Below are 12,309 nucleotides of genomic sequence, written 5' to 3'. Positions count from 1 at the left end.
GCGTGCCTCAGCCTCAGGTTACCTTACATAAACATGATTCCAATGACTTTAAATTTGGGAAAAAGAGAGCATTGGTACAGCATCGGTACTTGGTATCAGCAGATATCCTGAGCAATTCAGTTGGATCGGTGCATCCCTACTACAGACAGCTTCACCAAAACAAAGCCCTTGTGCGCATGTCCCAGCTGAATGTCTTGGGGTGTCTCGCCATGCTCACCTGTGAAGCCATCTCTTGTAGTAGGTGGGCAGGACGGCATCTGGGCCTCCTTGTTGGAAGCCACTGATGAGGGCCTCCAGGCAGGTGACGGTCCGAGCGATGAGCTGGGCGCAGCTGAGTGGCTGCAGCCTGCAGCTATGCTGCATGTTGTGCTGCTGGATCAGGTCATTGATGCACACCGTTGGGTTGCTGTTTGTCACGTTGAACCCACAGCCTGTAGGACACATCATGTTCGAGAAATAGTACAATGCCGTTTTCAGCAAACGACAAGAGACTGTACTTCAATGGTGTTTGTTGGATAATGTGTTGCAAGTATTATTACTACTGGTGACTAATTAGTTGTCCCACCCCTTATTATTAAAAATTATTATTACATTACACACTGAAATCATCATAATGAAGATGACCTATGTGTAATTAGGAGTGACATGCGATTTAAGGTTAAATGCGAGATGATGCAAGGCGTTACTTTTGGACTCTCAATAATTCATATTTGCTAACATTAGCTGAATGTAAAGTGTCTTTTCTAGACTTTTATAAAGGCGGATTATTCGGATTGGTGTATCAGAGACTGGCCCCAATAGTTTTTGTGAAAACAAAAACAAAAAACCACAAAGAATGCGCAATATTTTGGTGTAAGAATGAATGGTAAATCGTCGTGAGCAGAGCTCGGACCCTCCACCCCTCTTTGGGGCCACACCCCGTCGCCGTACTTACATGATTAAAAGTTTAAAACGGGCGACGGCAAGTGGGATTTTATCTGGGTGAATGGGCATTTTGATAGCTCGCACAGGTCTTCAGGCCGTTGCAGATTTTGTAATGAACACACAGAAAAAGATAAGAGTGCTCCAACAAGAACCAGTTAAGATACAGCGAGAGTACGAAGGTCTCCATCACAGATTGGACTCTTTGCAGGTGGAAAGGATCCACGGTGGAGGATAGCTAGCTTGGTGCGCATTCATAACTTGCTGTAGCTTTCCCATTTTCAACACCACAATTGCAAAATCTACATCAACGCGCTCGGCAGACTCTTGCGGTTTTGACGGTATCGTTATTTTGGGGATTGTCTCTCAAGCTAGAAGCAGGGGGTTTGACATGTTGCTGCGGGAGAGCTTCATTTGCATGTTTTGGTGTGTAGGAGTCGCTGGGATTAACAATGCCAATGTTGAATTATTTACTTGAACTTTCAAAATAAAATTTAAAAAATACAAATCATAAATGTTCCAAAAGGGTTCGCTATCTTTTTTTGTGCACTGTATTACATATCGACAATTTCTTCTTCATTTTGAGTGGCGCTCCCGGGCAAGCGGCGCCCTTGCGTCCGGGCGCTCGGACTGCTCGACCCTCTCAGTCCCACGTACACGCCGGCTCCTCTCACGGAGGACGGCGACTCCGAGGCTGCTCTAGTTATTAGCTTGTCTTGCACCCTTGGCTCAATTCACTATGAGCTGGCACAAGCTAAAGAAACGAGACTTCAGTCCAATCGTGCGAAGGAATGATTCATGTTGAAATGTGAGCGGAAAAAAAAGAAAAGAAAAGAGAACTGTCAGTTAAAGCCTCCAGTCTCACTAGCTGTGATAAAGGGGGAGGTTGTTACCTATGAGCAGATGAAAGGTTGATCCTATTACGGTGGAAGTCACCAGTACTCCCCCGAGCTTCATTAGGTTACTGTAGTAGATGTCATTGGGCCACTTCACCCTCAGGTCTATATCCTGATGAAGGTTGAAATATGTTCAAACATCATCAATTAACATAACACATTTTCATTCTATACCCAATGCGCTGACATTTAATATACTACTATATATGGACCAAATCTCAGAATATGTGTAGGCTAATATATATCCGATAATCTTTGAGTGTTGAGGAAGCTGGTACAGGATAGCGTGTAGGCTCATACCTGGTATCCAGGAAGTGTGCGAACAGCCTCCACCACCGCCAGAGCAGCCAGATGCTGCAGAAAGGGAATCCTCTGTCCGAGCCAGGAGCTCAGCTCAACCTGGACCGTCAGAGTGAACATGGCACAGCCCAGTGGGCTGATCCAGGCGTTCCTGCCCCGACCTGCAGCAGCAGCAAACACAGGTAACATACAAGGGGGGCGCTAAGTTGTACCAAACACATATGACAGTACTTCTGACAAAGATGAATGTGTATGTGTGAATGCTGCGTATATGCAGGTTCACAGTGTGCTGGAGCACTGACCTCTGCCCTGGCTTTGTCGGGCAGCTACCGCTATTAAACCCACATCCTTTGGTAAGTGCGGACTCAGCCTGAAGGGAGACAAGAATGATGAGCACAGAGATGTTAAAACCTACTTCAAAGTTAGTTAAACCTAGTTAAAGTGATATTGTTTATCACACCTGTAGTTGGTGCTTTAGCCTCATTGTTACTGTTGCCCTTCTTACTTCTATTTGTGAGACCCATCTAACTATAAAGGAAGGGAATCTCCCTAAGTATGTAGGCCTTTGGTTATGTCGACAGCCCCTCATCCGATCAACTCCACACTGACCCAAGGTACACACTGGGTACTGGATTGAGAGAGGGCCCCTATTAATTGTAACGCCAAATGGCATACTGGGTGCAGCCTGCTCTACGACACCCCCTACAGTACATTAAGGAGCAGGTGAAGAAAGAGGGTCTGCCAGTTTGTTTTCGCAGAACTCAAACATTTCAAGCAATCAGCAATGTAATTTTAGGAATGAATACTTTCTGTTCCCGGAAATAGTCTGGACCCAAATAGCTAAATAGCTAACGTTAGCTGTTAGCGATGACAGCAGCCACTTGATTATCTCATGTTCGCTATCAATTGTGTCCAGGGCATCATCATTCAATCTCTTGAGATCAACAGGACATATTTGTTGCAGTGCGTTACTACCGCCAATAGCAAAACGGTCTGGTCCCAAGTAGCTAGCTGTTTAGCAGGGACTGCCCATTGCTCTGACAGCCCATTATTCCAAAACCCCAATAGTCCGAAAGATTTCCCAGTGGACCGAGAGCCGAGTAGTCCGACAGCCTGGGATCCCGAAAACAACTGCATTTGTCAATGTCACTGGCTCAACATTGCCAGGAAGGACCAGTGCCTTACAGAGAAGTTCCACAAGCCTCCGCTGGCTTCAAACTGCTTTTTGGTCATGAGGTTAGGGGTCCTTTAACTCCCCTAAAAAAGGAAATCCGGGAGACACACCAGGCGAGTAAAGAACCTGTTAATGTTGTCGCCTCACGTTCCTCAGATGAGAAGAGAAGCTTGTCCAGAGAGATGGGCTTTAACCCTGGCCAGAAAATGCTGGTGACGCTGCCCACAAAAGGGAGAGCAAACTGTCGGCCAAGTGACAGAGGGCCATTTGAGGTATTCCAAAAATACTAGGCTATCCACCTATGAAATCCCTAGGGCAGGTAAAGGTCACTCAGGTCCTACAGGTAAATAAACTTGCCAGCTACGGTTGTCATCATAGCCAGTAAAGATGGTCACTGACTAAAACTTTCACTCCTATAGTTTAAGATGGTAAATAACGTTCCTGAAAGTTACAGTTGAAAGCGCAGTTGTATTGCCAGGCCTCGTCCTGCGAGGTTGTAATTTTTAGCACAGTGTGTCCGTCAGAGTTTCATCAATGCTAATTTGAAAGCTGGGGGTTGTGTTACTACCAGAAATCAAAAAAAAAAAGTGTTTGCACATTCTCTCATCTCCAAATGTAATTAAAGCTGATCCAGTGACCCAAAGGAAACGGCCCCTATATTGGCTAGTGAACAAAGATTGTGAGAAGCTGCCAAAGCAAGAGAGCGGGGCCTCTCCGCTATTGTGATGCAAAGCTGGTCGGTGGTAAAATCAGCTTAAGCGCAGTCCCAGTGTGAGGGTTGCTCCCGACTTGTTTGTAACAGACTTCTCTAAGAACTGTTTGTCAAAGGGATAGATGGACAGCTCAATCTAGATTCTGAGCTCGGGGAGTTTGGACGTGACAGGATATTGACGAAATTAGCGACCATCGATTATGAGAAGCTGTATCACAATTTTTCCACATTTGTCTTTAAACATTAGTCAGGTGCCCATGTGTGCTGTGTTCATGCTGGCCATCAGTAACATCCCTTTCCTAATGCCCTTGCAATGAAAGACATGGGAGACAAAGTCCAGTCATCCTTTCCGTGCAAAAACGTATTCAAAAATTGATCTGAAGCTAATAGACTTAAATCAACCAAGTCCTATCAAGTGGATACCTTCCAGCCTTTTTAGTACAAAAGCCCATTAGGAAGGGATGGTCTGTGTGAACGGAGGGAGCAAGCGGGAATCCGTTTTAGAAGTCCATGTGGGCACCTGAACATTCAAAAAATGTCCACCTATTGTTTCAGTTCACCCTTGGAGCAGCCGTTTCATTGACAACACTAAACTGCAAATCCTTTTAATCTATGCAAATATGGTCAGCCAGACGTGCATATCCGAGGGCAAATGAAAACACGGAGGGAAATTGTTCAAAAAGAACTTTCTGAAAATAGCTCACGGCCTCAGGAATGTGTTCACTGTAGCTGAGGCTGATCACAGCGAACATTTTGTACGGTGCTTCTGCGGCAAGTGACTGCCGACATGTGCTCACTTATGAAAAATGTAAAAACAAAACCCTCTTGAAGCCATCTTGAATGCTGAATATCAATAGCCTGGTGCATGTGCAGAAAACTGAGAATGTCAAGAAACAAAAAAGGGATGTGATTGAATTATGTTGGAGTAACAAATCTTCAAATGAGAACATCAAATATTTCAATATGAATTGATCAAAGAAGGGTGGAACTCGGTCCAGTGCTGACTGAGCCATATTAGCTGGAGCATGACCCTGCAGAGGGTGAGGCTGGTTAGTAGGTGGTTAGACCCTGCTGGGGTCGTAACTTGGGGGGGGGGGGGGGTGCGGCAGGACCACCGGAGAATCAGCCTGATCCGTGACTGAGAGGTCTCTGCCAACAATCAACCTCCACGGAGAACAAGAACCAGGGGGCCCCCCAGCTGGCTCTCTCGAGTCCGTTAGATGAGAATGGCTGGAACCTAACGGGACAAGTGAGTCTGCCGCTGACCAGTTCTTCTGATATGGCCGTACTCTCTGCGCTGAGTAGGACACGAGGCGGCATTGGAACTACATTTGGGAATGTGACCCGATCAGTTTGTGCGAACTGTAAGAGTGGATCACCTTCCACATTGCAGGAGCACCCCATCATGGAACTTTGCACTGACATTGCACAAACTGTACATACTTTCTTGGTGTATACGCGTATAGGGACAGTGTGCGAAATACTCAATTGGGGGAGGGGGGGGGGGGCTCCTTGGTGTTAATTAGACCCCCGCGTATTTCACACACTGTGTCCACTGTATATATTGTTTTTATTTTATTCAAATTGAAATAGTTGTATATATGTCCTATGTGTGTGTGTATATATATTATATATCATAAAGAGTAAGGTCCAGACCAGCTCTATAAGTGTCGTGAGATGACGATACCAGGTGACAGTACAGAAACCCAAACATATTCAATTTATAATGATAGAAAACAAACAAATAAGCTGAAACCAGAAGTTTTTTTTGTCAGTGTTGAAAAATGACCGAAACAATTAACCGATCATCATAATAGCTAGTTCTCTGCTCGTCGACTGATTGATGAATTGACTAATTGTTGCAACTCTAGTTGTAGTGAAGTGTGCAGCTGTGCAATAGGAAAAAAGAAAAAAAAAAGAAAAAGAGTGTGATCAAAAGCCACACAGACAGAGAAAACGTGGACCCTCACCGCTGAGATCCATTTCACCCCCTCAGATCACGCCGTGACCCATCATCGGCTACTCATTCCAACAAGACCAGAACAAAGACATACAAAGTAGCATATCAGACAGATAGAGGGAGGAGGAAGAGCATGGGCCTCTAAATCCCTGCTCAGGAGTCTTTGTTTTGGGGGGGGGCAGATAAGTCACAGGGGTCACCCTCCAAGATACAGCAGGTCAGGAGGATAAACGCCCACCAACCGAGTCATCTGCGAGAGAAGTAAGGTGGTGGTGGTGGTGGGGGGGGGACCTGTGGTCATAAACCACAGCAACAGGGCAGGTGAATGACACCAAACAAAAAGAAAAGAGCGGGGGGGGGGGGGGGGGGCTCTGCTTTCCTTACAGCAGTCCCAAAGTGTGAACCTGTTAAGACATTTTCCAACAGCATCGTACCTGTCACTTTGGAAATAGTTATATTTACAGACACAAGTAAAAAGCTACTGATCAGCACAGACAGAATTAAACCGATTCCACCATTACATACTAGTCAAATTGGTGGATTTCATGTGGTCAGTTAAAATATAATATTTCTGAAAGCTATCCCCCCCCTCCCACGAAAAAAACCCTCTCACTTCCCGGATTAAAATATCTCAGATTAAAAGATTATATCTGCCATCGATGCTCATTTTTGAAACAGGATTTGCCGTGCATAAGCGTGTTTGCATTGATTCATTCAGCTGCATCAAAGGGCTGATCAATAAGGGAGGACAAACTAATCTGTAAATGTGATTAATTGGGCTAATCCTGTTTACCGAGGGACAGCAGAAATTATCATTTCTAAATAGCACTATTGGAAGTGATCAATGAGAGGGGGCTGCTCCATTACCACAGGGCAGCTGAGGCACCAATGAATGACCTTGCTTTGCTGACTGCCTGCCTGTCCGTCTGTCTGTCTGCCTGGTCTGGCACGGATTCTGGACAGCAATACACAATCATCCATTAGACTGACTTCCAGCAGTTTACATCACAGCTGCCACAGTTGTGGGCAGAAAACATTTCCCTGTCCCACTAGCATGTAGGGGCATTTATACTGACTGCTGACTTGCATGAGAACTCATCAAAGTCCAGAAAGTTCCAGACATGCTTTGAAAAACTGCGCAAATGGGGGAGGTTTTCAGAATAACACTTTGATCGATGAAGCATCACCTGCAAGGGACCGCTGCTGTGGTTGCACTTGGATCATCAGGGGGTTATGAGGGGGTTCTGTGTTTTGATTCCTCTCTTCCAACCGTTCCGATTCACCCTCCGGAGGCCCTCGTTTATGCAGAGTCGATGTGATTGGCCAGTTACGTGCCAGCTAACCCCTGATTGGTTGTTTGATTCAGACCTGGTCCAGTTTTTTTTAAAGACTAAATACAAAAAGGGGTCGGGTGCTCACAGACACACATTTTTTTTTTTTTTTTTAAAAAGGAGCCCTTCAATTAGATATTGTTAGTGACATGCAATGTTATTTCAACCAAAATTATAATTCAATAATATTGCCTCCTGCAGCTTTAACTACTAGGTTATCTAGCTTTGTACCGGCTTTTTCCACACAGAAGCTGCCTTTATGGAAGTCACTTTGAGATGACTATGACAACTTTGGCCATTCCATTTGCTTTCATTGGCTCTCTTGGATGACATACGCTTTAGTGATGATGACGGAATATTCTATTTCTTTTAGTTTGGTTTGTATTTTTCAGTGGTAGATGATCTTTAGTCTCAGAGACTTGTGACTCGAATGATTTTTTTTTTTCCTCTCTAATTCTGAGGTCGTGATGAAAATGTTTTATAGATCGGATTCTCTTCTCCCTTGCAGTTAGAAATTCCTATCCTGCGTCTAATTGCGATCATTTTAAGCAATCACGGGCATTCGCCTGTTCATCATAACTGGTCCCAAACGATAAAAAAGCATCTAACAAACACTTTGGTGCGTAGGCAGATGGACATTTTTGACTTTGACTTTTGACAAACTGGAATCCGTGTGATTTGGACAGCTATTCTCGAATAAAAGTACATTTTTTCCATAGCACGTGCCGTCCAAAAGTCTCTTCTGCAACTGTTGTTGTGGCACACCGTGGACAAGGCTAATACATACAGACAGACAGACAATCCCTCACAGTCCTATTCACGTCTATAAACACTTCACAGGCAGCAATTCGCCTAACCGGCAGGTCTTTGGACTGTAAAGGCGTATTTGCGTCATCCCAGAAAAATTGCTCTTTTGGCGCTCCTCCTCCATTGTGGTGTATGTGGCGTCTTGCGCTGGAACTTTGTGGCCCGCAGCCCATCGCTGTTGACCACTGCTTGAATTGAAAGTTGGATGAAAAAAAACGAATTACTTGTGTATAAAAATTGGCCTCATATTAAGACCATACAAAAAATAAAAAAATAATACTCGCTTGGCAAAATACCTGCATGTAGATGGAGCTACCAGGTTTGCTACAAAAACACAATTTGAGTCTGGAACGTAGCTATACTCTGCTAGGAACAGCCGCTTAGTACAGCAGTTGCATAGTGGTAAATGCTGCGCAGACCAATGCAGAACGCACAGCACTAAACTGCTGCATAAAAAGGGTTTGTATTAGCTTGTAAAAATGCGGCTATTAGCTTGTTTTCGGTCATTTCAATACACTAAAACCAATCGTAGCATATCCTCTGGTGGTTTTCCCACCTCATACTAAACGTAAGTCTTTGGATTTAAACAGATTAAACTGCTTGCTGACAGCTCGGCGCAGTCTTGGTGAAGCTGCAATCTGCTGAACCTGCGCACTTCGCACCCTGCATGGGACTTCATGGCCCTTCCCTTGCCTCGGAGTCACTGTTGGGAGGGCTTGGGGTTCTAGAGTATAACATACCCTCCACTGGACATAAAAAGTTCCAAGTCAAACACTGCACCATATGTTCCCCCAGAATAAGAAATAAGGACGTTTAGGCATCTGCTTACAATCTTTTATAATTGCAGGTGGAGCATGCAAGGTCAATTGGGCCAATTTGATTTCTATGGTCAAACCTATTGCCACAGTTATGAGAAATCCATTTTCCTTGCACCAAACCCCCGTGTATGTCCTGCGGTTTGTAGTTTTCACAGGAAACAGGACTCTAATTCCATACAGTGTCAGTTTGGATATTGGATTGCTTGTCAAAACAAACAGTGATTTGCCGGGGCTTTCGCCCAGCAACTGGAACAGCTTTAAGTAGAAGAGTCCCTTGTTAAGGTTGTTTTTCTATTCAGATTTCCAGAGTATGAAGGTTTTACACTGCAGTTACTGTACAGCGTTCAGTTTATGCTACTCTCAGTTATAAAAGTCAATTCTAGTATAATAAAAGTAAGTGACAGTGTTTTTAAAAAACTGGGTAAATGCCAAAGATACTTTCCAGGCGCAGACAGAATTTGTATGGCCACGGAAGGGAAAGAAGAAGGGAAAATGATCAGAATTACATTTACATCTATTGCTGCTTCTCTTCCTTTATAAATCTCCTTCTTTGAGGGGGAAAAAAAATTAAGGGGATGGGGGGGGGGGGGGGGGCGGGAAAGAAAACAAAAGTAAAAGTGGGCCCTTGGGTTTTCATGTTGAAGCCTGAAGCTCTTACAAGAAAAAGTCAACAAGTAGGAAGTGTGTTGCTCCAGGCGTAGGGATCAAGTTCAGCAGCGCAGGAAAAGAATCATTATGCTCTCTGGTCCAGCCAAGTGGTGTTAGAAAACCCCTATAGTCTCTTATCCCGACTTTTTCGCAAATAAACACTTCCACGCCGTTAACTATCCTTAACTAAACGCCAGCAGCTTGTTGCTAACGCTAACATACACCAGTCAGACAGCAGAAAAACAAGCAATTGCCAGGAAAATATTGACTGACACAACGGATGCTAATTGAGAATTGAATAATTGAATTAACTATAAAGAACTCATGTGTTGTTGCTGCCAATCCACACTCCACAGTTTCTTATGCTTTGCTTATTGCTTAGTATTCTAGAGGACAGTTATAAATGGGACTGGAACTTTTGAGTCGACTGACAGAAAATGAACCGCCAACTATTCTGATAACCAATTCAGGTATTTATAAAGCACGAAAAAATCATTCTCTGGTTTCGGCTTTTCTATGTGGCGTGACTAAAAACTCAATTTTAAGCTCTTCTAGATATCTGGACGCTCCTTTTTAGTGTTTTTAAAGTATTATATTCTCTATTAATAAACAAAGCCAAAAACTGCACAATTGTTTCTTGAATTTTGAATGTGTATGTATGTATATTACTGTATTTGTATACAATAATACTGGGTCTGAAAAGTGACGACATTTTTTCTAATGGCTAGCAGGGGGCGACACCACTGTTTGCCAAAAGAAGTCAGATTGTGTAGAAGTCTATGAGAAAATCACCTTACTCCACACTGGATTTATTACCTCAGTAAACATTTTCCTAATGTGTTTAGGGTCTCAATGGCCAGTTTCAAGTCTTCTTCAATACAGCATGATGTACTTATAGTATAGTGTACTTTAATATTGGTCATGCTGCATATTGTTTATACTGACATGAAGGGCTGGCTATTGTTTTTAATTGAATAAAAGAAACCAAAGTTCTCAATTGTTTTTTTTGTTTATGCTGTATTTTTGTATTGTATTTTGGCTTTTCCCATACAAAAAGATTGCATACACACACATACAAAAAAAATGGATGGCTCTCATTGGCATGTAAACATTGTCCACCCCCCCCCCCATTTTTCTCTTGACATCGCTCCTCTTGAGCGCTTATCCTACTGTCAACTGTTCCATATCGTATATTTGATTCACAATTGTTCTGATCTTGTGTTGGCGGCTCTGCCTCGTACCACCTCTTCGAATGGACTTCTTACAAGCTGCCAACCAGACTTCTCTCCATGAGGTGCAAATATAATGCAGATATTATTCTATATTTCTTTGAGTTGTACACTCCAATTATGGTTCTCATTATTCAATTTTTATCTAAATTTATATTGTGCTTTATTTTCATCATTAAAGTCCCTTAATTGCAAATATCTGAAATAGTCCTGGTTGTTTAATGTGTAGTTTTGTTTCAGCTCCTGGAAACTCGTAACTTTTCCGTTGCTTAATACTGTGCATAATGCTGATACACCCATTTGAAATCCATTTTTTCAACCTCTGGTCAAGAGTGCCCAGGATAAAATGTCTGTCGTAGGCTATCCATCGGAATAGTCTGAGCTCTTTCTCTAGTCTATATTTTTGCATAACATTAAACCACAATTCTAAGAAGGTAAATCGAGTAACAGTATCTACCTTTCCAAGTAAACCCTTTGCTACATGTCTCCAATGAGGCTTTGAATTTCCCTTCCTTCTACATATTGCTCTAGATTTTTCCATTTTGCTTTGTAGTCCTTTGCACACCAATAACTGGTCTAATTTGTGCTGCATGGAAATATTCCCTGAGGTTAGGTATAGATGGATGGATAACAATTAATTGTTAAGATCTGTGTTTTCGCTAAGTCGAGTTGATTTCCAGAGTAAAATCCAAACGTCTCAAGTCGATTGGTTAACATAGGAAGGCATGTTTCAGGGTCCTCTAAATAACCGATCACGTCATCAGCAAAGAGCCCAATTATATGTTCTTCATTCCCAACCTTTATCCCTTTCAAGGTCTTTATTCTGCCTAATGGCTCCATAAAAATTGCGAATAAGGTTGGGGAAAGACAACATGCCTGCCTAGTGGACGCTTCTAACATTATACTGTCAGTCAGACAACCATTGATTTTTATCCTTGCAGTTGGTTAAGTGATTAATATATTAGATAGCCTTGTCATTTAGTCCAAATGTCTCGAGTACCTGATACAGAAATGTCGAATTTATGCTACTGAATGCTTTTTCTGCATCAAGACCTATTAAGGCTACACTGATATTTTTGTATTTAACATGTTCAATGATGTGCAGGGTTCTCCTTACGTTGTCTTGGGCCTGGCGTCCCTTAATAAAGACTGTCTGATCTTCATCTAGACAGTAAAATTTCTATTTAAAATCAGAAATCAACGAATAAGTAAATACAAATCAGAGCAAGCATTCTATCATTTATTACTTTTTGATACCAAAAAGTATTGAGGTTTGATACCAGGCCTGACTGATCTGACGTATCTGTAATTTGACATTTGAGGGGGAAAAAAAAGGTAAAGGACAAAGATTTTCTCAGATGTGTAACACTAGACCTTCTTAGAACCGCAATACCTTTTCTCACTCAGTATCGTCAAATGATCCACATTTAACACTGAGATCATGAGTACCGTAATAAATGACCATTACCAGTTTAACAATAGCTTAAAGGTTTCCAGTCTTTGTGCTAAGCTA

At 42.8% G+C, this 12,309-nt stretch overlaps 1 protein-coding gene across 1 annotated transcript in view; it reads right to left on the bottom strand.

Moving 5' to 3' along the window:
- Nucleotides 1-12,309, bottom strand: part of hlcs (holocarboxylase synthetase (biotin-(proprionyl-CoA-carboxylase (ATP-hydrolysing)) ligase)) — a 30,500-nt gene that overhangs the window by 1,974 nt on the left and 16,217 nt on the right. The window contains exons 7-10 of the mRNA XM_070917329.1: nucleotides 2,420-2,487; nucleotides 2,118-2,278; nucleotides 1,815-1,929; nucleotides 218-431 (exon numbers count right to left, since the gene is read on the bottom strand). Of these exons, the coding sequence (XP_070773430.1) occupies nucleotides 218-431; nucleotides 1,815-1,929; nucleotides 2,118-2,278; nucleotides 2,420-2,487 (558 nt within the window). The remainder of the gene's footprint in view (nucleotides 1-217; nucleotides 432-1,814; nucleotides 1,930-2,117; nucleotides 2,279-2,419; nucleotides 2,488-12,309) is intronic.

Source organism: Enoplosus armatus, chromosome 13, assembly GCF_043641665.1.
Source record: "Enoplosus armatus isolate fEnoArm2 chromosome 13, fEnoArm2.hap1, whole genome shotgun sequence".
NCBI classification, from domain to species: domain Eukaryota; kingdom Metazoa; phylum Chordata; class Actinopteri; order Centrarchiformes; family Enoplosidae; genus Enoplosus; species Enoplosus armatus.
This window is presented reverse-complemented; position numbering and strand designations above follow the sequence as displayed.